Below are 22680 nucleotides of genomic sequence, written 5' to 3'. Positions count from 1 at the left end.
TAAAACGTTTATTTACAAACAGAATTTAGTGCACTCAAAAATATAAAAATTCAAGAGCTTGTGTAAATGTCATTACAGCGGGATGAGAAAATGGTGCACTATAAAGCTGGAGTCCAATAAAGCATAAAAAGTAGTGCCATACCTGTATCTTGACTAGAAAAAGCTGAATAGAAAACATTGCATACAAGAGTACAGAATAACTGCACAAAGAAACAACCTACAAATAAAAGACATAAAACAATTCCTCAAGCCTCTGATCACACTTTATATATATTTACATTTTTTTGTGAAGGTTTACATAAAAATTCCCTGTTGTGCACAATTTTAAATACATCAGATGCTGGACGACTCCTGGTTCTGCTCGACCCATTGTCAGTGATGGCTAACAGTGGAGTTTAGTCCTCCCTCCTTCAAATTCGTGTTACGAGCTTTCGCGAGGTCCCTCTGTAAAGAAGAGTCTAAAGTTAGTGGTGGTTTGCAAATAGCATTAATAATTTTAATGTATTATTTTGATTGGCATGGAGTTGTCTGGATAGTTGAGGAATTACAAATGAGAATCACATGGTAATTTCTGAAATAAATAAAAAGTATGCCAAACACAGCCCTCAGTCATACAGTTAGATCTGTAAGCACCTGGACAGTGACTGAAACGGTTCTTTTACCTGTTTGTCAAAGTTTATTAAAAATACATTATCGGGCTTGAAGTGCAGACTGAGTTTTTAAGAATTGATGTGAATAAGTCAATTTAAGACCATATTACATTACTGTAGTTTCAATAACTTAATTAAAGAACACATATTCAGTCACTGTCCAAATACATAAAGACCTAAGAAAGCTTGGTCTCATATTGCCTCAGCATTACCATCACTGAGGACAAACATTTTTAGGCTTTTAGACTGTTCTCAATTGTCTTAATTGGACCAGTGATTGAACAAACTGAGAGCCACATTTACCGCAAATTCCATATAGGAGTTTAAGGTGATGGTGTGATCTTGAGTATCCTGAGACCTTAATGAGCCAGTCGGAGTGTTTCTTTGAAGGCTGGAGATGTTCTCCTTGTTTCGCTCAAGTAAGCGAGGAGTCTTCCCAGGGGTTCGCAAAGCAAGACACTACAACAAATCATTTGTAACAGAGTAAGTGACACATCTACACGTATATGAAGCGAAATATTTGAAAGGCGCTCTGTGCGTACCTTGCTAGCTGACAAGGGTGGTTTCTGAATTGAAGACTGGCAGAGTGTTCCACCAAGGAAGCTTGTTGGAGTGGACAATGTTGACGCACCGATAAGCTGGCAAGGATAATAATCAAATATTAAGTTTCAGCTTAATGATGAAATATTGAGAATACTTTAATGTCTTACCCTTCTCATTTTGCCAGGTGTGGGAGTTCCAGCAATCCGCCTTTTGGATGGTGTCCTTATAGAAGTTCCAAACATCATATCTTCCTCAGTCTGCTTTGTTTTCTTCATTTGCTGAATCACACAAAAAATGTATATAACATTGCACTGAATCACACACGTGAACATTATTGAGGGGGGAGTAAAAACATACCCTTTCAAGTTTCTCCTTCTCCTTCTCATTGTGGTGGTTTTGCCACTGCTGCTGAACATACTCAAGAAACAACTGTCCATTCACAAGGAACTCCCGGCCATTCTCCTGCTCCCAGATATCGATTTGGGTTTTAAGGATCTTCTCCAGCTACAACAGGAAACCATATGCAATTTTAGAAACAACTAGATTAAACTCCTTTCTTCATACAGACAGAGGTTTGCTTCCATTACTTTAGGTAAGCTTTTTTGCAAGTCGGTTCTCTGCTTCTCCTCTTTAAGAAGATTCCCTCCTCTGTTGTTGAACCTTGCAGGGTCATTGGCTTTTTTCTGTGATGGAAAATACAGGGTATAACAATAACTTGTAAATCAGACACAAATTTAAGTCAAACTTTCAATACTAACGTCAAGCTCCAAGTACAACGTCCAGTTCGACTGCCATTTAGTAACCCCCTCAAACAGTTCTTTGTGGTCCTCGTAGCATTTCTTCAGCTTGGTGATCTCCGCTTCATGCAGATTGAGCAGGTCTTCAGTAAAGTCCTCTAAAAATTGTTGTGATGTTAGATTAATTTGACCGGATAATTCTGACATACATTTCACAAATAAAGCCCCTACCATCTTGATATGCCGAAAAGGCTTGGCATTGCTCTTGACTGTAGAAGCATTTCTCCCAAAAAAGTGCAATCTCAGACCTGATGTTTTCAGTCACACTTTTCAGGCTCTGAATTTTCAAGACCTCAAGACGCTGGAGCTCGGTCTGCAGCTGTAAAAGGAAACGCGTTTAGATGGCGGGGGCAGGGTGAATAAAAAGACAATGAAACAAAAATGTGCCCCTTACTGCTTCTACGTTTTTCTTTTTTATATTAAGCATATGTTCAGACAGAGAATGCCTTTCCTCTTCGGAGGTTTTAAGCCGTTCCCAGAGCTCCTGTATTTTTGTGCGGTAAAAAGCACAGCGTCTCTCTATATCAGCTTTACGTTCTCGTAGCTGAAAGGGCAGGATGAATATGGTCATTATAAAAAAATGTATACTGTATTGAAAGATTAACATATTGTAGATGTTATACCTGGCTAAGGAGAGTCTTCAAAGCAGAGATGTTGTCAGTTGACAAACAAAATGAGTCTTCATCCTCACACATCACATCCATCTCAAAACTCGTCTCTGGCTGATGTTCCAGGTCCTCCATACAAAGGGCAATTTCCTTCTTCAAACCGACAAACTCCTCATGGCGTTGCTCCTAAAAAAAAACAGGCAAGTTAAATCAAAATATAAAAACTAACCAGAGTAATATGCGATGCAAATAAAGAAACCTTTTGTTTGGCAAGATCATCCAGGTAGGCACGGTAAGCCTCCAGCTGCTTCAAAGAAGGAACACAGTCCTTGTCAATGGAGAAAGGCGTGGTGCACATAATGTCACACAGCTCACAGTCTTTGACGATGAGACTTTTCAATTCTTCCAGTCGCTGTTTTTTGTGTTCATTGAGGCCCTCTAGTTGTGTGCGGCTGTTTTTCTCCATTTGCAAAATGGTGCAGCCACTCTCCTCCTTTCCTCCCAAAACAAGTCACCATAAGTACATCATTTTATAAAATAAATAAACATAAATAAATAATACAAACCTCAAATGGGGGCAGCTGGAGTTCACTGTACAAATGTTTTATTTTTTCTTTATTTTCATTGATGGTTTTTATCAGATTGTTCTTGAGATTCTCTTCCTCCAAGATCATCATATCCAGTAAATGCTGTAGAGGTAAAAGAATATTACGCAACTCATATAGGATACTTAATCTCAAGAAAATCTCTGAAATGATAAACCAACTTTAATGTAGCCATGGACTCCATTGGTTCGTGTGACACGTTGCTCCTCAGGGATTCCAATTTCCTCCCATATGTCCTGCAATTTGGCCATTGCCCTGTTGAAGTAAGCAACGGACTCTGCGGCGTGGACCTCACTGAAAACAGACAAGAAGTCAGTGGTCACACTGCACTTACCTGCTAAACCAGCTCCAAATTCCCAAAAGCCTAAATTCTACAACCTAACCTATTTTTAAGCATTTTCAATGATCTTTTTTAAAAATTATATGAAGATTGTCAATCCTATCTCTGTAAATAAAAAGTTAATGCATTATGTGTTACCAAACTGCAAGTTAGCTTTGATTGATTGATTATTCCTTGTTCAATGTACATTACATAAACATGCATTCATGACATTTTTACATGCTTTCATACACATAATAAAGTATATGTGAGAGGAAGAAAACCTATAAGTCCCCACCCGTGTAAGTATCATTATTTCATTCATGTGGTTGGAGCCAGTAGCAGGGCAATGTACAACAACCAGCACAATGATCCCAGCCAATCCCTACAAAATCATAATAGTTTGTTGGCTAACGACTAAAATAAAAAACACATTTTAACGTGGTCGATGCTTTGTGCTTCCATTTATGCAGCAAAAAACCCCACAGACAAACAGAACTATCAGGTTAAAACGTCGATAAATTCAAATTGTGTTTGCTATTTAACTTAAGCTAGCACTAGCATTTTTCTTGACCAGGTTAAACCGTGGGTTAAAACATTTTTAGCAAATCGGACTCTATTACCAACCTCTCTCTCATTTTGCGTCTACGTCCGTCCAGCATTAATGTTTAAATGTCGATATCTTCTTGGAAAAATAAAACGAGGCTTTGAAAAATAAAAAAAGGCAGCCAAAAACCGTTCTCCGGTGTTCCTTGTTGTGACTCCGCCGTAACGTTTGAGACTGAAGTTTGAAATATGCACCGATACCTCAGCGCCGCTCCCATTGGCTGAAGGAACTGACGTAAGCACGTAAGCGTCCAAATGGGCGGCGCGAGCTGCCTAGCTTTTTGGGTTTGTTTGTTTGTTTGTTTTTTACTCTTCAAGTCTCACAGAAGATTCATTACAGTATGTAACCTACATCTAATAATCATACAAGACCCACTTTAGAATAGACTTTTATTCTGTACTGTACGGTGACGGTGAGTGAACCAAGTAAGTAAAACAAATATGTATTTTAATTCTGAAGTCGTCATTTAGGTCATTAGCATCAACATATTTGTAATGTTTTGTTTTTTGTGGTGTATTACATTCAAGTAATTTTAAACTAAACAAAAGTTGTAGCCAACTAATGTTATGGTTGTAGAAAAGGACATCTCACACCTTTGAAATTTATTTTGAAATAAAAACAAATACTATCTAAGATCAACAAATAGTGGACTAGTTTCTGAAAGACCTGCAAAAAATACTATACAATGTAAATGAGGGTTTTATTTATTACATTTCATTTCTACACAAAAAAAAACATGCTGTTTTTAAATAATACAAAAGTAAAGAAACACTTCTTCAGGCTGATTTGGCTTAAGTGATTTCAGTGGTATAAAACTTTTGTCCTCTATTCTTTTCAGTGTGAATAGTGGTGAAGATAATGGTGTCTCAGCACATCATCACTGAACTGGTAAGTGAGTTTTTTCTTGACTTTTTTAATTTCTCCTGTTTTGCCATAGTTCCTGAGAGCTCTTGCCATTTTTTGGTAGGTCATCTTCTTGCGGTTTCCTTTCTGAAGGCCCCACTGACTGGCCAGAACCTCCTTGTGTTTGGTGGAGAACTGGAAAATGCCCTTGTCCTGGTCCACCCACCAGATACTGTCGCTCATGTCACCATTTCGGAGCAGGTCCAGAAGGAACTGGTACAAGCGGATCTTTTTCTTGTTACCTAGAAACACACCCAGGTAGAGTTTCAGCTGTTGTTTTTTAGTACATCACTTTAATGAACCCTAGTACAATTTGGTCCACTTACTTGTGTCCCTCCTTATAGAGGACAACCTGTGGGGTTCATAGTCATCTTCTCCTTCAGACACCTCCAGTGGGGGACTTACTACTCTCTGTTCCTCCTCTGAGTAGTAATGAACCGGTGAAGGGGCAGGTGGGTACTGGTAGCATAACGTTGGGCCATAATAAGGGATCTTGAACAAATGACAACAAATATAATTTTCCTTTTAACTTTAGTCTTTTTGTGACAAGACTTTACGGTCAAAACCAAAAATGACATTACTTTGCCAATCATTTAATTAAATTAATTTAATTTAAAGCCTCACGGCGGAACATTTATAGAAACAAACATTTATTATTTTATGTGAGTTTTTATTTGCGTAAAATACTCTAAAAACATATTTATTTCCTGTGAATGAGCTCACCTTACTTCAGAGCTGATTTATACCTTTAATGAGAGCTGGACATCACCAGCGTGTCTCCACTGAAATGTCGCTATTTGTCAACCAAACATGAGGTACAGTATATTAGACCAGGAATTCACAAACCTTTCACACCAAGTACCACCTCATGAAATATTTGACCTTCCAAGTACCACCAGGCCTACATCTAGGGCTGCAACTAACGATTATTTGGTAATCGATTATTCTACCGATTATTTTCACGTGTAATGGTGTTTGAAAATGTTATTTTTTTTTATCACATAACACTAAAGTGGCATCGCTTGAGGATGTGTTGATGGAGTAAACTTAAAGTGAATGTTTGTTGGAGGCTCTTGGCACTAATTCTGCCTCTGATTGGATGAGACACAGCCGAATATTTATGAACTACAGACCCTTACTTTAAAAAAAATGCACAATTTTCATGTCATTTTTGCTCTATTTGAGTCTGCGTTTACTAGAAAACAATTAAAAGATTACTAGAATAGTTGTCTACTATTTCAATAATCGAATAGTTGTTGATTAATCAATTAGTTGTTTCAGCCCTACCTTAATCAAGATCAAACCAGGACTGAACCAGATGTGAAATAGAACTAAATTGGAGTAAATTGTAAACTGAGCGTAAATCATGACTAAACCAGAAAAACAACTAACTTATCTTAAAGGCATTTTTCGAATAAGTAAAACGTAGCAGAGTGAAAACCAAAATATGACAGGCCTGTGTTAAATTGATTGCACGGTGTAAAGATGACAGAGAAGACGTTTAGCTCACACAGTGATGAGGTGAAGGGATACATGTCCCACACACGGAGACGTGAATCCTCATGGTTGTGTTGAGTTCTGTATGTTCACATGAAGTCAGTGAAATCAGGGGAACGGTTGTAGTAGATCTGCCCATAAACACGAGGAGAGTGTGTGCAAAAACAGCTTACAAAGAAATCCCCTCATACTTTGTAGTTACCGTAATATACTGAAAATGGTCATATGATCACTTTAAGGGACAAGGTTTTACGTGTGTGGGGTGTTTGGAGATGTCGTCATCAGATGGTCTCCGTTTTGGACAAAGAGCTGACCACAGCTCAGCATCAGAGCACTCAGGAAGTGAAATGAGTAGCTTTTTTGTCCATGTGAATCACAACCATGTGAATCACAACCAGGCTCTCCTTAAAAGAGTGGGTGATTGTACATTTTAGCAAAATGTTTAATTTCAGTGCATGGATTAAATCATTATACAAATATTAACCGTTAAGAGCTATAAAACAATAAGAAAACGTGCATCCCTAACCTGGAATGTTCCGCACTGTGGATTTAATTCTATAAAACTGAGGCAAACACAGTATTAAATTGTTTTCTACAACAAATTTCAGCAAATTCTGCACATTGTTTTTGATGGCATTAGCACTTTGTCTTAGTCAACATAGACTGATAAAAAAAAGAGGAAGTAGCTTTGTAAAATAGAAACACTGGCAACAAGACTGCAAACTGCAGATTTCAGAAAGATTATCTTCGACTGTCCCAAATAATTATTAAGCATAAAAATATCTTTATGTTTTTTTAGGGTATTACTGCATGTGCTGTTGGCAGTATTTAATTTTTAGTCAGTAATGTAGCAGCCTGTACAATAATAATATTCAAACAGAAATATCATATTAGATCTGTGTTCAAGGCTACAACTAGAAGGTGTTTTAGAATTAAGATGGGTGAATGTCAACTAAAATGTCAGTAGATTTCCCAGAAAGTGCACTTACTTGTGGAGACATTGACAATGGTATGAGTGGTGGATCTATGTGAAGAGGCAATGCCTCGCCGTTGTAGCGGAAAGGCTGTGTGAGCTGCTGAGGCGACACTGACTGTAGCTCTGTCAGATGGTTTACAGAAGAGTTTTCAAAGTCTGCTTGCTGCACACGTTCCGAGTGCAATGTCCATCTATGCTCTGAGGAAATACATCAAGGTTAGATGCAAAATTGACTTCAAAATGACTAATGTTGTCTCACCTTCGTAAATATCACCTATGTTGAGGTAAGGGTAAAGATCGGTTGGTGGACGATAAGGCCCCGGCTCATTTGGAACAATTTCTTCTGAACCCTACAAAATAAATTAGAATTTTCCTAGAAGTTTGTCCTTCCAAATTTGAAGGATGTGCTCGGTGCTACACTTGTTCAGCACATTCTACAATGAATCATACTAAACAAGAACGGTAAATCGTTGCTTCAAAGCGTACTTACAGAAATGACATATCCATCCATTATAAAGGCGCTGACATAAGACTGTCACTGGTGATGGATGTTCTGCTTTTCCTATTGCTTTTCTGTGACACCAACTTCATTTGTCAAGTAGGAAGTGAAACTGAGCTGTGAGCCGGACTTAAAGGCCACATTTGTATCAGCCAATTGTCTAATTCATACAATCCGCCAGTTTCTGATGTCAAACTCAAGTCTATGTTCTTTCTCAATAATTTGTTTTCCATTACACTTAAGTTTAGTTTTTTTTCTTTTCTCTGCAATGCCATGATACCATTCACTGAGAAAAGCGAAGATGTTAATGTGAATAGTTTAAAGTAATAAGGATGCAATTATTCATATTAAAATAATATTAGTATAGTTTTGTCACTTTGTAGCTTGCTAAACAGTGGATACTTATACGGTTTAGATATGACACAAAATTAATGATGAAACTAAAAGTGAAGTTTGGATCTGGCCTGTTCCTCATTTAACTGGGCATTAGGGCTAAATTTGAGGAAGTAAAGCCCATGAGAATAAAACCACAGGACTGAGGCCACTGTGTCCCAACTCATGAGTTGCACGCCCCAAATCAGTTCTCTTCACTATAAGGCTTTTGTTGTGTTGGATCTGAGAACGAAATTGTGGACATTAGACATTGCCTTAAACACAGGTAGAGGAAAGGTAGTTGTGATCCCATGAATGTTGTTTTAAATTCTGAATGAGGGACTTCCTGTTTACAACTTTGTCCATCTGTCAGGGCTGTCCTCTGCTGTACGTGCAGGGCATCTTTCTTGTGAATAATGTCTTGGATTTGTATTTAGCTTTGTCTCCATCTGCTGGATAGAGATGCTGAAGTGACCAGTATCTAGGCTATAGAGGCAGTAGTTCACTGTCGTAGAGGAGAGGGGGAAACAACCAAAATAGCACAGCGAGGCCCATATGTATTTATCCCATCATGTCTTGCCACTATTGACTGTTTCATTTGTGCTCGGCGGACTGCGGACTGTAAAAGATTGGACGATGTATCTGCGTTTTACATTTGCGCGTATGGCTCAATTTCCTCCGCACCACCTCATTCACTGACAGCTTGAGCCAGCCAGCCATCCATCCCTCAAGCCCCGTGAGCCAGGAGCGGATCGAGCGCCGACCGTCCCGCGGAAACACCACGGCGTATGGAACATGGCTGCGATGAGGACTTTAACCGTGGCGGGTTTGTGTTTGGCTTTTTGCGCCCTGGGGCTCATAGCAGTGGCGCTCAGCACGGACAACTGGTACGAGACGGACGCCAGGAGACACCGGGAACGCTGCAAGACGTATTCCAATAAGAGAAACGACCCCGGTTTCATTTACATCTCCAACCTGCCTCTGCGGATGCTGCCGAAGGAGAAGCATGTGGAGCGAAAGGGCTCCGGTGTGAGCGGCGAGATGCTGCTGCGGGCTAAGCGGCACCTCTCGCCCCTCGCCTCGGCCATGGAGTCGCTCTGCAGTCGGCAATACAACTCCACTATCACGGGACTGTGGAAGAAGTGCCACAGAGAGGGGTTTGATTTGGAAACGGAGGATTTAATCTTTAAAGGTTTGTGTCTTGTAGTCAACTGTTCACGCGCCCTGTGTGTGTTCTTGTATTGGCAGCCTCATTGTGTCATGAATGCGCTATCCAAGGTGATGCGCACAGCCCTCTCAGGCCTACGCAGTGCTCGAACACGGAGTACAGTTACAATCCAGTGCTGATTTTTACCAACAGGGGCACCCCGTAGTAACACATATGGATAGGATAAACTGTTCCGCTTGTCCCATTGTTGTGTGGGTGGACGGGTGGGTGATGGAGCATAAAAGGGGATGCTTTTCGGGAGGCTGAGAGGTGAGGGTGTGGGGGTGGCAGCAGAGAGCTTTGTGGTATCCTGTCTCAGCATCTATTTGACTTATGTTGTTTACACGCATAGGATTGGTCCCACGCTGCACGCCAATAAAATACTACTACTCATCTTCAGCGCTGCCCAGGAATCTGCCTGTCAATCTGACAAAGACTATACGCCAAGATGAGTGGCACGCGCTCCGTGAGTGTTCCGACCCCTCTTGCATCTATTTCAAGCTGTTATTTAACACGTGCACAGCATGTTTCACTTGGTCTGTCTGTCTCCTCCAGATCTCCAAAGGATGACAGCCAGTTTCATAGGTATGGCTATATCCATCATCCTGTTTGGGTGGATCATAGGCGTGCTGGGCTGCTGTAAGGAGCATGATCTGATGCAGTATGTGGCCGGACTGCTTTTCCTCATGGGAGGTAAGAGGATGTGGTTTACATAAAGAGTGCACTGCTCCGTCTCACCACCAAGGGGCAGCGCGTACGCAGACACTGTCCAGCTATGCACCACAAAATGGGCTGTTGGAACTCGGTTAGATTGTGCTTTTAATTTCTGCAGAGTGATATGTGTAAGTATAATTAAGCGTTATGTTTGTCAATGTAAAGCTGTCCAACAGTGACTGGACTTGAGCTGACGGTCTTTGTTTCCATTTATTAATAATACATTTGAATGTGCATTCAGTCTGCTCCATGGTTATTTTTCAGTGTGCAAGGCCATGGCTCAGTATTAGTCCCCTATGTCGTTGTTGTTGTAATCAAAGTATACACATGGCCCAGCTTTAATTTTCTATGTAATCACAGGTTGGACCAGTAATATATAATATGTAATATATTGTAGTGCTCTTGACTTGGACCTATTGGCGTCATGCCTGTTTGAAGAGATACTGTATAAGAACAGTTTTGTCTAAATCGTTTTCTTGTTTTTCTGTCAGGGACATGCTGCATCATCTCTCTCTGCACTTGTGTGGCTGGAATCAACTTTGAACTATCGCGCTACCCACGCTACATGTTTGGAATCCCGGAAGATATCAGTCATGGTTATGGCTGGTCCATGTTCTGTGCTTGGGGGGGGCTGGGCCTGACCCTTTTGGCTGGTTTCCTGTGCACTCTGGCCCCCTCCCTGTACCCCCCACAGACCCCCGTGGCACACAAGCCGCGTCAGGAGAACGGCTGCGTGTGACAGCGCTCAGAGACATGGTTGATACTGCTGTGGACGTTTACACACAGGGACTACCCTCAGAGACAGTGGACTCAAGGGGGGACTTGAGCTGAGGAGGACTGCACTTTGGTGCTTCATTTGCTCCCACTTAATGAATGAACTATTCCGTGTTATTGCTTGCTCTTCAAGAGGAGAATAGTAATACAAAACATTCTTCTGAATCTGCTAGATTAAAAAAGGAAAAGTAATAACTGGCAGGAAATCAATAGCACAACTTTGAAATGTGTAATAATGAAGTGTTCTGTCACATTTCAAAAGGGCAACATTGTATCATGATGTACTCATCAAAACATGTCCTTGTATTTTCAACTGTATGTATGCAGATGCATTTGTGTTTATTCAATGGAAACATGAACATTAAGACCTAACTGTGTTCGAAGAAAATGTTTTGTTGTTTTCAAGGTCTTATGGAAATATTTTTAAAGAATAAAATAAGCCTTGCAAAACCATTTTCTCTTTCCCGCACACCATCCGAGGATTTCTTTAATCCTTGAGACAGTTGCATGACTTTATTTGCAGAAGCTGAGTTTATAGCATTGCAACTGCAAGTGACTAAACCTTTTCCCTTTTGTGCAAAAGCCAAATAGCATAACAAATAAACTCCAACGCTTTTCAGTTGCAAATATAAAATGTAAAGTACAAAAACCGTCTCCACAACTCTCAGTGGTCGTTTGGCAACTTTAGGTCCGATATTTTGAAGATTAGACATGGTTATTTTTCTATCGACCACGTTTGTCTTCGTCAGTGTGTTATGGATCAAAGCTGTGAAGGTTTGAAGGTGTTTGAACAGGTCGTGTCAAACAAGCACTGACCTCCGTGACAGAAAACACATGTTAAAGCAGGTCTAATTACACAATATGGTCTGAATATATTGGAACACCTTTTTATGAAGTCAAGCCACCATGTACTGCATCAACTAAAGCACAAAACTTTTTAATTCTAATTATGTCCGAAAGAAAAATAAATCTGCAATCAAGGCCCTTGTGTAGACAGGCGTGTTGAATTAATGCAACGGTACAATTAAAATGTTTTTATTCCCATATTTACAATGGTTAACATGTTTACTGTAAAGATGATTGAGTCTAAAGAATTGTCTAAAGAAACTTGTCTGTGACCAGCATTGTGGCACAGTGCCTGACAGAAAAAAAAGGTTCAATCCCTGGGCTAAGCAGGACCTTTCTGTGTGGTGTTGGTTGGTATACAGTCTCGTCGGCTGCGTAGGTTGCCAGAGTGTTCTGATTTCCATCTACCATGAAAAAAAACATGTACAATAGATACCCAACAACCTGAAATCTTTGTGACTAGTCTGGTTAAAAACAAGGGCAAATAGATCATTTTATTCTGTTACTCTACACTCTCTAATGACACAAATAACGATCAAAACCTAAAAATAAGAACGAAACAGCAGAAACCTCCAGAAACCAACTATCAGTATCAGTCATTTTAGTGTAATATTAATAGTAAAACGGCAGCTGCTCTAGGGAGGCTTTGGTTTTTGAGGTTTGGTTTTCTAGCACAGAGTCGGACCTCTCAGATCAACACAGCTCTACATTCCTGACCTTTCTTTGTTTGTGCTTTAAATAAGAGAGAGAGAGGAGCGGACATTCTTCTGACAGTCAGCTCTGGGGCTAAAGCATAAGGGACCCTACCCAAACACTCTGCTTTATTATTTCACTGAATCATTCGGGCTACAGCAGACGAGGTGGAGGACATGGGTGGACAAGTTGTAAAAAGAAAGTTTATGGTGCAATTAAGAAACGGAGCCACATCATTTGATCAATGTGGGGAATTTACAAAGGTTTAAGAAGCAAAATGGCAAATGCAAGGTAGAAACGGACACAGCCACACACTGTATGCTGCACAAGTAGAATTTAAAATAAAATAAACGAATAAATAATAATAATAATAATAATAATAATAATAATAATAATAATAATAATAATAATAATAATAATATTAGAATGAAACCACAGACACCATTAGAAAGGAGGAGAGGTGCTGATATGCAAATCAATAAAAAAAATGAGATTAAAAATTGTATTTACATTCTTTCTGAATTATTTTTGCTAAATTGTGGAGTGCTATCTTGGGCTGTTTTTAGACTTGGGGGTCCCTTGGGGGAGAGCGGACTGTGAGGAAAACCAGACAGAGGAAATCACACCCACTTTCAACCATCTGGCTCCCTCTCATGTGCACACATTTAGTCAGAAATGGGCATTTTGAGCAGCAGTTGCAGATGGAAAGATATACCACAAACTGGCTTTAACATATTAAATTGGACAGCATTATAAGTGAAAACAGGCTGACACATACCCTATGTGGGAGGTCCAGCAAGCGCTGCTTTTCAGGAATTCAAAACAAGCAGCACCATACCCCTCATCTCCTGTGACAAAGTTGCTGACACACAAATGGCAAGATGAAGAACTATCAGAAGGACAAGCTGCCAAAGCACTGTCAACACAGACATTTGAGATCATCTAAACAAGGCAGACTGAACCAGAAGATGAAACATGTCTGCCAGGGGACTTTGTGTGTAGATTAGCCTCTTTTTTGTGTTGTTTGGAAGGATTAAGATAAGGTGATACTTTATAGACTGCTTTATAAGCACTTCACACAAATAGATGTGACTGGTTCCTGACAGCAATTACACACATCTCTTGAAGGGTCACACCAGCAGCTGCATGCCCTTTGACTCCATAAACAACAAAAACAGGAGGATGGTAAAACAGGGGGAGGGAACTCAACTTCCAAATGTGAAAACAACCTTTATTTATTGAAGCTTAAAATCAGCCTAATGAATATTGTGCTGCAGTCCTGGTGTTTCAAAGAATTTAGAGCTCATTTGGATCAGGTGTCCTAAAACGTGTGAGATTTGTTGATTTAAGGTCAAGCAATCCACTTTGTGTTCTTATTGTTTAATTTGCATGGTATTGATCCAGTCCAGTGACACTTTGGCAAATTGAAGACAGATTTTTCTGTGACAGTTAGGATCCCGTGTTGAGATACTCAGTCTTGAGGCGACTCAGTCTCGTGCCGTGGCTGCGGACGATGAGGGACAGCAGCTCGTGCTTGTCCTTGAGCCCGAGAAAGATGTCCTTGGTCTCCCGCAGTGTGTCCTTAACATCCCCCACCTGTTTGAGCACATGGCCCCCGAGCTGCTGCTCTTCGCGCAGCTCTGTGTCTTGGCTCTGTTTGAACTTCACTTCCAGCTCCAGCAGGGACTTGTCCACGCTGGCAAAGGCGTCGCTGATTTGGTTGATCTCCTTCCGAAGGAACTTGCCATAACTGTCCTCCCCGTCCAGATCGTGCGTAACCGTGCGTCCGATGCTCTCCAAGAGGCGCGCGGAGTCCTCCGCCTGAAGTTTGGTTATGATGAAGTCGTCACGCACCACGGAGTCCTCGTGCTCTGCGGCAGCGCACGGGGACACGTCAGAAAACTTGAAGAGCATCTGACACTGCTCTGGGTCCTCGGTCTCTTCGTAGTCTCCGTCAGGGACAAAGAAGTGATGGAAGGTCCCGTTGGTGATCTCTGGCTGTAGGGGCCCCATGTAAAGCGCCCAACCCTGTAGAGGGCAACACGACAACAGCACGAGCAGCAGCGGCACCGGCTCCATCGCGCGCAGCAGCCTCCTCTATTTGCGCCTGCACTCCCGCACCTCGTCTGTTAGGTCTTGACTCGTGTTTCACAGTTCCCATCCTCACAGACTCTCCCTGCTCCCAGAGCCAACAGGGGCCCCTGGTGGCCCCTCCGAACACACTACCAAGAAGTGTTTAAGAAGCATTTAACAGCACTCTCTTAAAGGCCCTACACCTGATTCTTTGTTGTTGTTGTTTTTGTGGTACAGATGTTTTTTGTTAACCGCTGAGGCTGGTTAGGCTATTTAATGTTTCTGTGACAGTGACCGTGAAAAGTGACCATCCAAGTTGACATACTTCATTTAAACTCCCTGTGAAGAACTGGGATGCTAGGTGATTGGAAAGTTAATACTAAATTTGGACCACACTTTTTGTTTGTTTACTCACTCCCATTTTCATTGTTTGCACATAAAAAATAATCGCGCTACAGGGCCTTTAAGTTATTATACGTAAGTTAAGTTATTATTATATTGTGTACTTTTTCCATTAGGTTAAAAGATAGACCAGCAGACTTAAGGTCTTTACAGAAGAGTTTGATTTGTGGTTCCAATTTGTAATAGGTAATAATATGTATTCAGTATATTATTACCAGTTAAACTTGTGCATGTTTTGTGAAAAAGATTTTGGGGAAAAAACAACAAGTTTGTGTAAACTTTCTCACTCCTCTCTCAGATGATTACATTACCCGTTGGAGGAGCGTCCCACTGGGCAGTTCCTGCATAGAAAATACTGTTTCAGATAATAGCCTGCATCATCACTGGGTGGTCCCACAACTGTCAGCATTATCCACTCAAACTGTGCACATGTGGTTATATTGGCCAAAAATAGCTAAAATAGGGGTCTTTAATGCATTTTCGGTTGGCATAGAGTCAACTTTAAGTTATACATTTTACTCTGTGTCTATTCTGGATGTAGACAGTAACAGTATATTACTGGGATAGTAAGCTGCATTGTCAGAGACCTTTAGCAAATCAATCAAGACATTTAATAAAAACTAGCTTTAATTAGCTTGATTTGTTTTAAAACATTTATCCACAAGTAAAAGGTCTTTCTATCTGTGTGGTGTAGAAACCTTGGGCGTATAAGTTTATTTTTATACTTAAACCACATTTGCTTTAACTCTTTCAAGAAAGAGAAAATAAATGACATTGTGTTGTCTCAATGAAGAAGCTCATAAGTATGTGCAAATGAATGTAAAGACAAACGGCTCAGCTGTGGGACATTCTTCAAGTCCATATGAGAGGCAATTATGGGGCCAGGACTGACTGCAGACTGATGGGATAATGGGGAACACGTGGGACTGGATCAGGTGGGTGAGAACCCAAAAGCAGTATAGTAGTAGTAGTAGTATTAGTAGTAGTAGTAGTAGTAGTAGTAGTAGTAGTAGTAGTAGTAGTAGTAGTTGTATATTGGTTTTCTAAAAAAAAAAAAAAGATGAATAATTCATTTACATTAGTTGTAGATATTTGGACTTCTATGATTCAATTTCATAAGTTAGATTATTAAAACAATGCCATAAGGTGCAGTGCAAGTTGTACAAATTACCACATAATTACCATGTAATTACTATATACATGTCATGATTAGGAAGCCTGATGGATGCAGATAGTTTTTACGCTGTGCTCATTCAATAGCGGTGGCTGACAGTGCAGACTAATATGACTGACTCCTGCCTCAAAATTCTGTAAATCTAAGTTGCTAGTTCTCTTCCCAACCCACGACACTTGAATCCACATTATCACATACAGAATATATTTGACTGTTGTATTATTCCTCAAATCCGTGGAAAGGACCAGGCTGTAAAAAACATTCAACCGGTCACTTGGAGGTCACTGACTTCAAGCAAATCTGTATCCGCTATGAGAGGCCGGAACAGTGGCTTTGGCTGTAATTGTCTCTCCTGGAGTATTTCACCCTTCACTTTGAAGCTGTGAAAAGCACAGCTGAATTGAAACATGTTTCTGACAGAAGTATACAAGCACAGAAATCCCGAGGTTTCCCGGCCCCACACCTGAATAAATAGAATCTCCCATTGAATAAACAGTGCGAGGGCAAGCCAGATTTTTGCCAGAGTGTTGCACATGGGGCTGTTGTAAGACTCACTTCATGGACACAGGCTACATCTTGGGGATCTTGCTCTTTTGTTCGCCCTGGGTTTCCTTGCTGAGCTGAGGTGTGTTTGAGTGGAAGGTCGAGGCTTACGTTGAAGCAGCGTAGGGGGATGACTCATGATGAACCAGAATAACCTTACATGTAATTATACACAGTGCAATGTTCATATCTGAGACAGAAAGGGGGAGAAAGAACAGGGGGTCATTCCATGTGCCCCAAATGTCTGTTTACATAGTATGTTTCAGTATGTGTGAATTGGTTTGTGATTCATCAATGGATAACCACTTTAAGAGCCCAATAGATGTGAAATTGAATGATATAAAATGACCAGTTTGCCCTTGTATAAGAAGTTTTAACACATTTGCGAGATAGAGCCAGGGCCTTGGAGAGTTTGTCCCAAGTGTCTCAATTCCACAGACATAATTAGGGCTGCTCTGTAATCGCTTTCCTCTTATAGAGTTATAGAGTTATAGAGCATGGACCTTTCGTTGGCAGCTTTGTATCCCTGCCATTGCACCTATTGCTCCTTTCACACATCAGTGACTTTTGGGCATCATTGCTGCATTCATTATTGGTGCATAAATAGGTTCATATCACACTGTGAGAGCTCAAGCAAAGGCCACAAGGCAAATGGATGAGCTGTGCACCCACCATGGCAGTACAATCAACGACTCTGACACGTCTCATTAAGTACAAAAGTGATGATAGCCAACAATATATGGAGTGTTTCATCCTCTGAACAGCTCTTTCTATATAGCCTATGCCAAACACGTAGAAAGTTCAGTAAATTTGTTACGTTTCCTGCAAAATCTCAAACTGATGAAATCATTTTCATTGCCTATAATGTACTGTTCAGGGATCAGTATCAGAATCCAATTCCAGCCTTTTTATTGATTGAACTTTCATCCATCCATTTTCTTCCGCTTTATCGTGGAGGCAGCAGTCTGAGCCAAGATGCCTAGACTTCCCTGTCCAGGCACACATGGTGTCCCTCCAGCGTGTCCTGGGTTTTACCAGGGATCTCCTCCCAATGGGACATACCTGAAACACCAGGCGACCAGGAGGCATCCGAAACAGATGCTGAGCCGCCTCAGCTGGCTCTTGAAAGGGGCAGCGGCTCTACTCTGAGCTCCTCCCCTTGTCTCTGCGGGTGCGCTCAGCCACCCTGTGAAGGAAACTCATTTAGACCGTTTGAATCCGGGATCTTGCCAGAAATTGAAAAGTGATCACACATCCATAGTTGTGGTACTTTGACACCTAATCCATTGTATGAATTTTATTTTCAGCATTTCTTTATAATCAAAAAAGTTGCCTTTTTTTTTTCATCAATATGAATTATGTAAGAATTTGAATATTGCGTTGATTTTTTAAGAGATCCTCATATGTCTGTCTTCTCCTCTCGTTGAACCTTCATGGTCCCAGCAGATGTGTTGACGTAGCATTATGTGTCTGTCTCTGTTTCACTTAAGAGCTTTTCCACACTCTTAACTGGCTCAGGACTTTATTTGTTCAAAGATTTTCCAGCAGTGTTTGCGTGCAATGTGGATATTACAGCATTTTGGGGTTTTGTTCATAAAATAGTCTCTTCATGTTTACTCCGGTCATGAGCTAAAAGTGTGGAAAGCTCTCTTCAAACTGACTCTATAAGAAGAGTGACTAAACATATCGGACAACGAAACCTTTAATATTTTAGTGCAAAAGAATATATACATTAAAGTTCTCCAAAACACCTATTATTGCGTAGTAAGTATTTGCAATGAAAACTTTACAGGCGGTATCTCGGATATGTCTCGGGGTTGATTCCCGGGCTGGGTGGAGCAGTTTGCCTCTTCACCCCATTACCCCAAAATATGTTTGAGGCTCTGGCTCCAGTTTGGTAATCCTGAGTAAGATCCTGGTTCAAGATGTGGTGATGGCTGTCGGCATAAAGTCAAAAACAAGGACAATAAAGTCTACAAATACAAAGAAGGATCTAAGCCAGATGCTCTTCCTGTTGCATCCTTTTCCATTAATCTGAGCGTCAGGCTAGTACGAGCTGTTGTTCACTGTACTGTGCATTGTGTTTGGATATAAATTTCTTTCACTTTGCCACTAAAACATGATTAGATGCTGTAAGTGCTGTGACCTCTGTCGACTGCCCCTTCAGCCCTGTGGGATTTATACCCCATCCCATGCGGCGGGGCTGATTGCCTCCCTCACCTTTGCTGTAAATCTCACACATCCCTGACCCTGACTCTGCTCATAGTGTGACCCGAACGTTATGCCCCGATCAACAAGTCTAAGTAGTAGGATGTCAGTGATGTGGATGCTCAGCAAACATCCCATGGCCCGTCATTGCCCACCCAAGTTATACATATAAACCTTTCCAGATCTGACGGCAGTGAAAAAGTGCTGCTCATCGAAGTCGAAGTAATTCCCTTTGGTCAAATGAGTGAAAGAAAACATTCCAACAGAAGACAGGAAATAATTTGAGTATTAGACGGCTGTTCATCGAGTGAAATTTGTGCATGTGTTCAGCAAATATTTCAGTTCGGAGGGCCAGGGTTGACTGCATATTAAAGAGGAGAAAGTGGTTTAAAATGATCGGTGGAATTCAAGCACAGCCGAAATATGCCTGTATGAAGAAACTACAAAAACAGGAACCACAGTGACGCTTGATTAGTGCTTTTCTCCAGTTCATGCCTTTTTTTGTGTCGTTGGGCAAGACACTTAAAGTCTACCTGGAGAAAATCACTCGTGATGACAGAAAGAATGTCATGATATAGGCCTGGTGGCACTTGGAAGGTGACATTTTTTATGAGGTGGTATTTGATGTGAGACATTTGAGAACCACTGCGTTAGTAGCCTATACATGGCATAGTTGCATTTCAAACAGAAGGCAGTTTTATCCTTAAATTAATCACACAGACCACAGGTTTAGAACAGTGCTTAAAAACCAGGGGTATGGAGACCCCTGGGAGTATAAATTAATGCCTCTTTGGGTACGTGGGACAAAAAAAGGTCGAGAGCCACTGGTTTAGAAGATACAATCCATGATTTATTACAGAAAAGTGATATCCAAACTATTTTATATTACATTAATACATTTCAGCATGTTTTCTATGTAAACATGAACAAAGTAAACATGTCATTGATACACCTCAAGTCACGACTGGTTATTCCCTAATGTTCAGATAAACTGTGCTTCCACACAGACCAGGGCCAGGGCACAGAAAACCAGTGTTTTCAATGTGCAAGGTCATGTCATTATTACTCGTTATACAAGCGCCTCATTGTGCTATGGCCAATAGAGGGACATGCCACTGACAGCACCTTTCCACTGTGTGCGCAGTGAGAAGGTGAACTGTTGTCCTCATAGAGAAGCGATAACATGAATTAATCCACCCGCACACTATTTAGAGGCTGGTAATTCACACTTCCAAGGTCACACGGTTGTCCATTCAAAACAATAGCTCCATAAAGGCTTATCTTATCTTATCTTATCCCAGTGGATCTAACGCTTCTGTCAGTCCTGTTTCTTTATCACTACTGACTCTACTGACCATAATCTTTATTATTTAGAAAATTGTTTGACAGTATAAAAGTCGTTGAGAAACATACATCCTAAATGCTCAAAAAAGAGGGAGGTGATATGTTAAGACGCTGTGGACAACGTTAGCTCAGCTCAAAGCAGGTGTTACATCATGCATACTCTACAGTACAAATGTACCAGTACATTAACATTAGCATCGGTTCAAATGAAAAGTAGCACTCAGGGATGACAACATGCATAGATTCTCAAAGGTCACATCGCAGGGAAAGATCAAAAACCTCCTGAACTAACCTACCACGGAAAAAAAAAATCTTTTGAATCTAATCTCTTAGATATTCAAAATGAGACAAATAGCTGTAAAATCATGTTGCCTTTGCTCTCTCTCCTTATTAGTTGCATTATTTTATTTCTATTATCATCTATGCAAAACAAAACATGCTTTCAGCTTTATGTGTGCTTCATAATCATGCAAGAGCACTGCAGTGCAAAAATATAAATATCTAAAAGCCGTTACTTCTGATTGCATCTTAGAAAATGTGGGAATAAAAAGCTGAACATTTGCAAACATTCAGAAGACACCTGAGAAATATGGACATTACACTGTAGTGAAAACGAGCCTGAAATAAATAGTATAAAAAATATTACACATTTCAAACAAAATCATAAATAAATAAATGACGGAAACCAACACATTAGTTACGCTATGATTAAGGAAAAACAAAAATCTGTGGTGAATGTGCATAAAATGGCAAAATACCATCATCTAGCCACATATCTCAGCAACACTGACTCCCTTTCTTTAAAAACAACCAAACAATTCTTTCATGCTGCCTTTTTTCCTGAGTTCGTCTTATAACATACTATACTCTGTCAAAATCACAAAGGCAATGATGATGGACGTAGTGTTGGAAAGTGTCTTAAGTTTGAGCGGCTGCTGAAGTTGATAAAAAAAAAAGGGGGGGGCAGGCGTGTTATTCAGTAAGAGTGGTGGATGTTCTTTGCAAACCGAACATTCAAGCCACAGGTATTTCTAAGGGCTCCAAGTCTAACCCAGCGGTAAATGAGAAACAGGCAGAACGGAAGAGTGGCTCCGGCATGCAAAACATATACATTGTTCATGACGGGAGTCGCGTTACGGCCAAGTCGTTAGCCGAAACCGCAGAAGGTGACGCGGGTCCAAACCAAATCCTCGCAGGTGAGTTCAGTGAGTGTACGGAAGGGGAAAAAGGAGGAGAGTAGAGGAGGAGAGGAGAGGGGAGACTTCTCGCACTTGAAAAGCATGTGCAGCACAGACAGGCACACGTGATGTCGGTGACACATTGGTGATGTGCACAACTGTAGGCACAATCAAAATTGCACTAGTTTTACATTTCCTCAGCACAGTCAAGCACAGTTTTTTTTTTTTTTTTTTTACACATATCTGATACAAGCACCAGGCATCAAGACATGGACTCGGGTCAGAAAGTACAAAACAATATTGCCATGCACTTTAAAGATGTCACTGAGAAAATGTGTAGGATCATTGCTTTTGCTTTAGTTCGTTTTTTCTCTTTTTTTTTTTACTGACAAAATTGCTGCAGACATGAATCAGCATGCTTCTAGGGCAATACGTACTCACTGGTATTGTCTCTTGTATTTGGTAGCAACATCACTACAACCACTTTTTGCGACGACAAACGGTAAGTGCCACGATAGCTCTAGCCAAGGGGGACCTGTTTAATAGTGACCAAACTGAAATCGAAGCGAAAGGGGGGGGGAGAAGCTGCCACGAGGTGCAGGACAGGGCCCGCAAACCAGCAGCCCTTTATCTGCATAGTAAACATTTCAATTGCACGTCGAGTTTGTTCCCACCGAAACAATGACTCAGCAAACTCAGGGTCATAGGAGGAAGCTGCGGACCGGCGCCAATACTTTAACATGGAGCAGATGGCAGGGAGGGAGGGGAGCGAGGTCAGCGCTGGTTAGCATTGGCCGTGTCTTTGGTGTGCGCTCAAAGCTATGAACAGGGGGGGGGGGGGGGGGGGGGGGGGACTGTGCAGCATGTGGCGTTTTGGGACACATGAGGGACACATCGAGGCTAAGGCCACTCGTGGTGATAGCGACGCCCGTTCTTCTTCCGCTCCTTCTGCAGGTGCTCCAGTTCGGTTTCGTACATCATCTCCTGCATCAGGTACTTCTCGCGCCGCATGCGGTCACACAGGTCCTTGGGCATGTCCGGGATAAGGTACGCGATGAAAGACTTGATTCCGAACACCAGGTGCTGAGGGAGGAATATATAAATGATGCATGTGTTAGCTTCAAGGCCGCTCATACATATCAGTAGCA

The 22680-nt window shown here is 41.1% G+C and overlaps 5 protein-coding genes across 7 annotated transcripts in view; 1 reads left to right on the top strand and 4 right to left on the bottom strand.

Annotated features, from left to right (window-relative positions):
- Positions 1–171: 171 nt before the first annotated feature.
- LOC306971379 (protein regulator of cytokinesis 1-like) lies at positions 172–4274 on the bottom strand. Of its 2 annotated transcripts, none has more exons than XM_079567622.1 (14): positions 4150–4274; positions 3365–3497; positions 3165–3287; positions 2858–3091; positions 2614–2784; positions 2385–2534; positions 2162–2309; positions 1952–2088; positions 1781–1876; positions 1551–1697; positions 1361–1471; positions 1193–1288; positions 1009–1109; positions 172–444 (listed from the first exon to the last, which is right to left on the bottom strand). In XM_079567622.1, the coding sequence occupies exons 1-14, from the start codon at positions 4182–4184 to the stop codon at positions 411–413; spliced, it is 1716 nt and encodes a 571-aa protein (XP_079423748.1). In that variant the 5' UTR covers positions 4185–4274; the 3' UTR covers positions 172–410. The 2 variants fall into 2 exon arrangements, with proteins under 2 accessions (XP_079423748.1, XP_079423747.1); XM_079567621.1 differs by having other exon boundaries at positions 174–444; positions 954–1109.
- A 569-nt stretch (positions 4275–4843) lies between these two features.
- spi1a (Spi-1 proto-oncogene a) lies at positions 4844–8110 on the bottom strand. Its single transcript, XM_079567347.1, has 5 exons — positions 7996–8110; positions 7765–7855; positions 7519–7703; positions 5359–5524; positions 4844–5274 (listed from the first exon to the last, which is right to left on the bottom strand). The coding sequence occupies exons 1-5, from the start codon at positions 8014–8016 to the stop codon at positions 4964–4966; spliced, it is 774 nt and encodes a 257-aa protein (XP_079423473.1). The 5' UTR covers positions 8017–8110; the 3' UTR covers positions 4844–4963.
- Positions 8111–9079: 969 nt separating this feature from the next.
- Positions 9080–11594, top strand: tmem276a (transmembrane protein 276a). Its single transcript, XM_079567520.1, has 4 exons — positions 9080–9568; positions 9936–10049; positions 10139–10276; positions 10789–11594. The coding sequence occupies exons 1-4, from the start codon at positions 9172–9174 to the stop codon at positions 11034–11036; spliced, it is 897 nt and encodes a 298-aa protein (XP_079423646.1). The 5' UTR covers positions 9080–9171; the 3' UTR covers positions 11037–11594.
- A 1519-nt stretch (positions 11595–13113) lies between these two features.
- fibina (fin bud initiation factor a) lies at positions 13114–14837 on the bottom strand. The gene has a single exon (XM_079568026.1). The coding sequence runs from the start codon at positions 14687–14689 to the stop codon at positions 14060–14062; it is 630 nt and encodes a 209-aa protein (XP_079424152.1). The 5' UTR covers positions 14690–14837; the 3' UTR covers positions 13114–14059.
- Positions 14838–22110: 7273 nt separating this feature from the next.
- The window catches only part of ano3 (anoctamin 3), a 33221-nt gene continuing 32651 nt past the window's right edge, over positions 22111–22680 (bottom strand). For both annotated transcript variants that reach the window (XM_079568049.1, XM_079568048.1), the window contains exon 25: positions 22111–22615. In XM_079568049.1, the coding sequence (XP_079424175.1) occupies positions 22433–22615 (183 nt within the window). In that variant the 3' untranslated portion in view covers positions 22111–22432. The remainder of the gene's footprint in view (positions 22616–22680) is intronic.

This window comes from Gobius niger, assembly GCF_951799975.1.
Source record: "Gobius niger genome assembly, chromosome: 12".
Classification (NCBI taxonomy): domain Eukaryota; kingdom Metazoa; phylum Chordata; class Actinopteri; order Gobiiformes; family Gobiidae; genus Gobius; species Gobius niger.
This window is presented reverse-complemented; position numbering and strand designations above follow the sequence as displayed.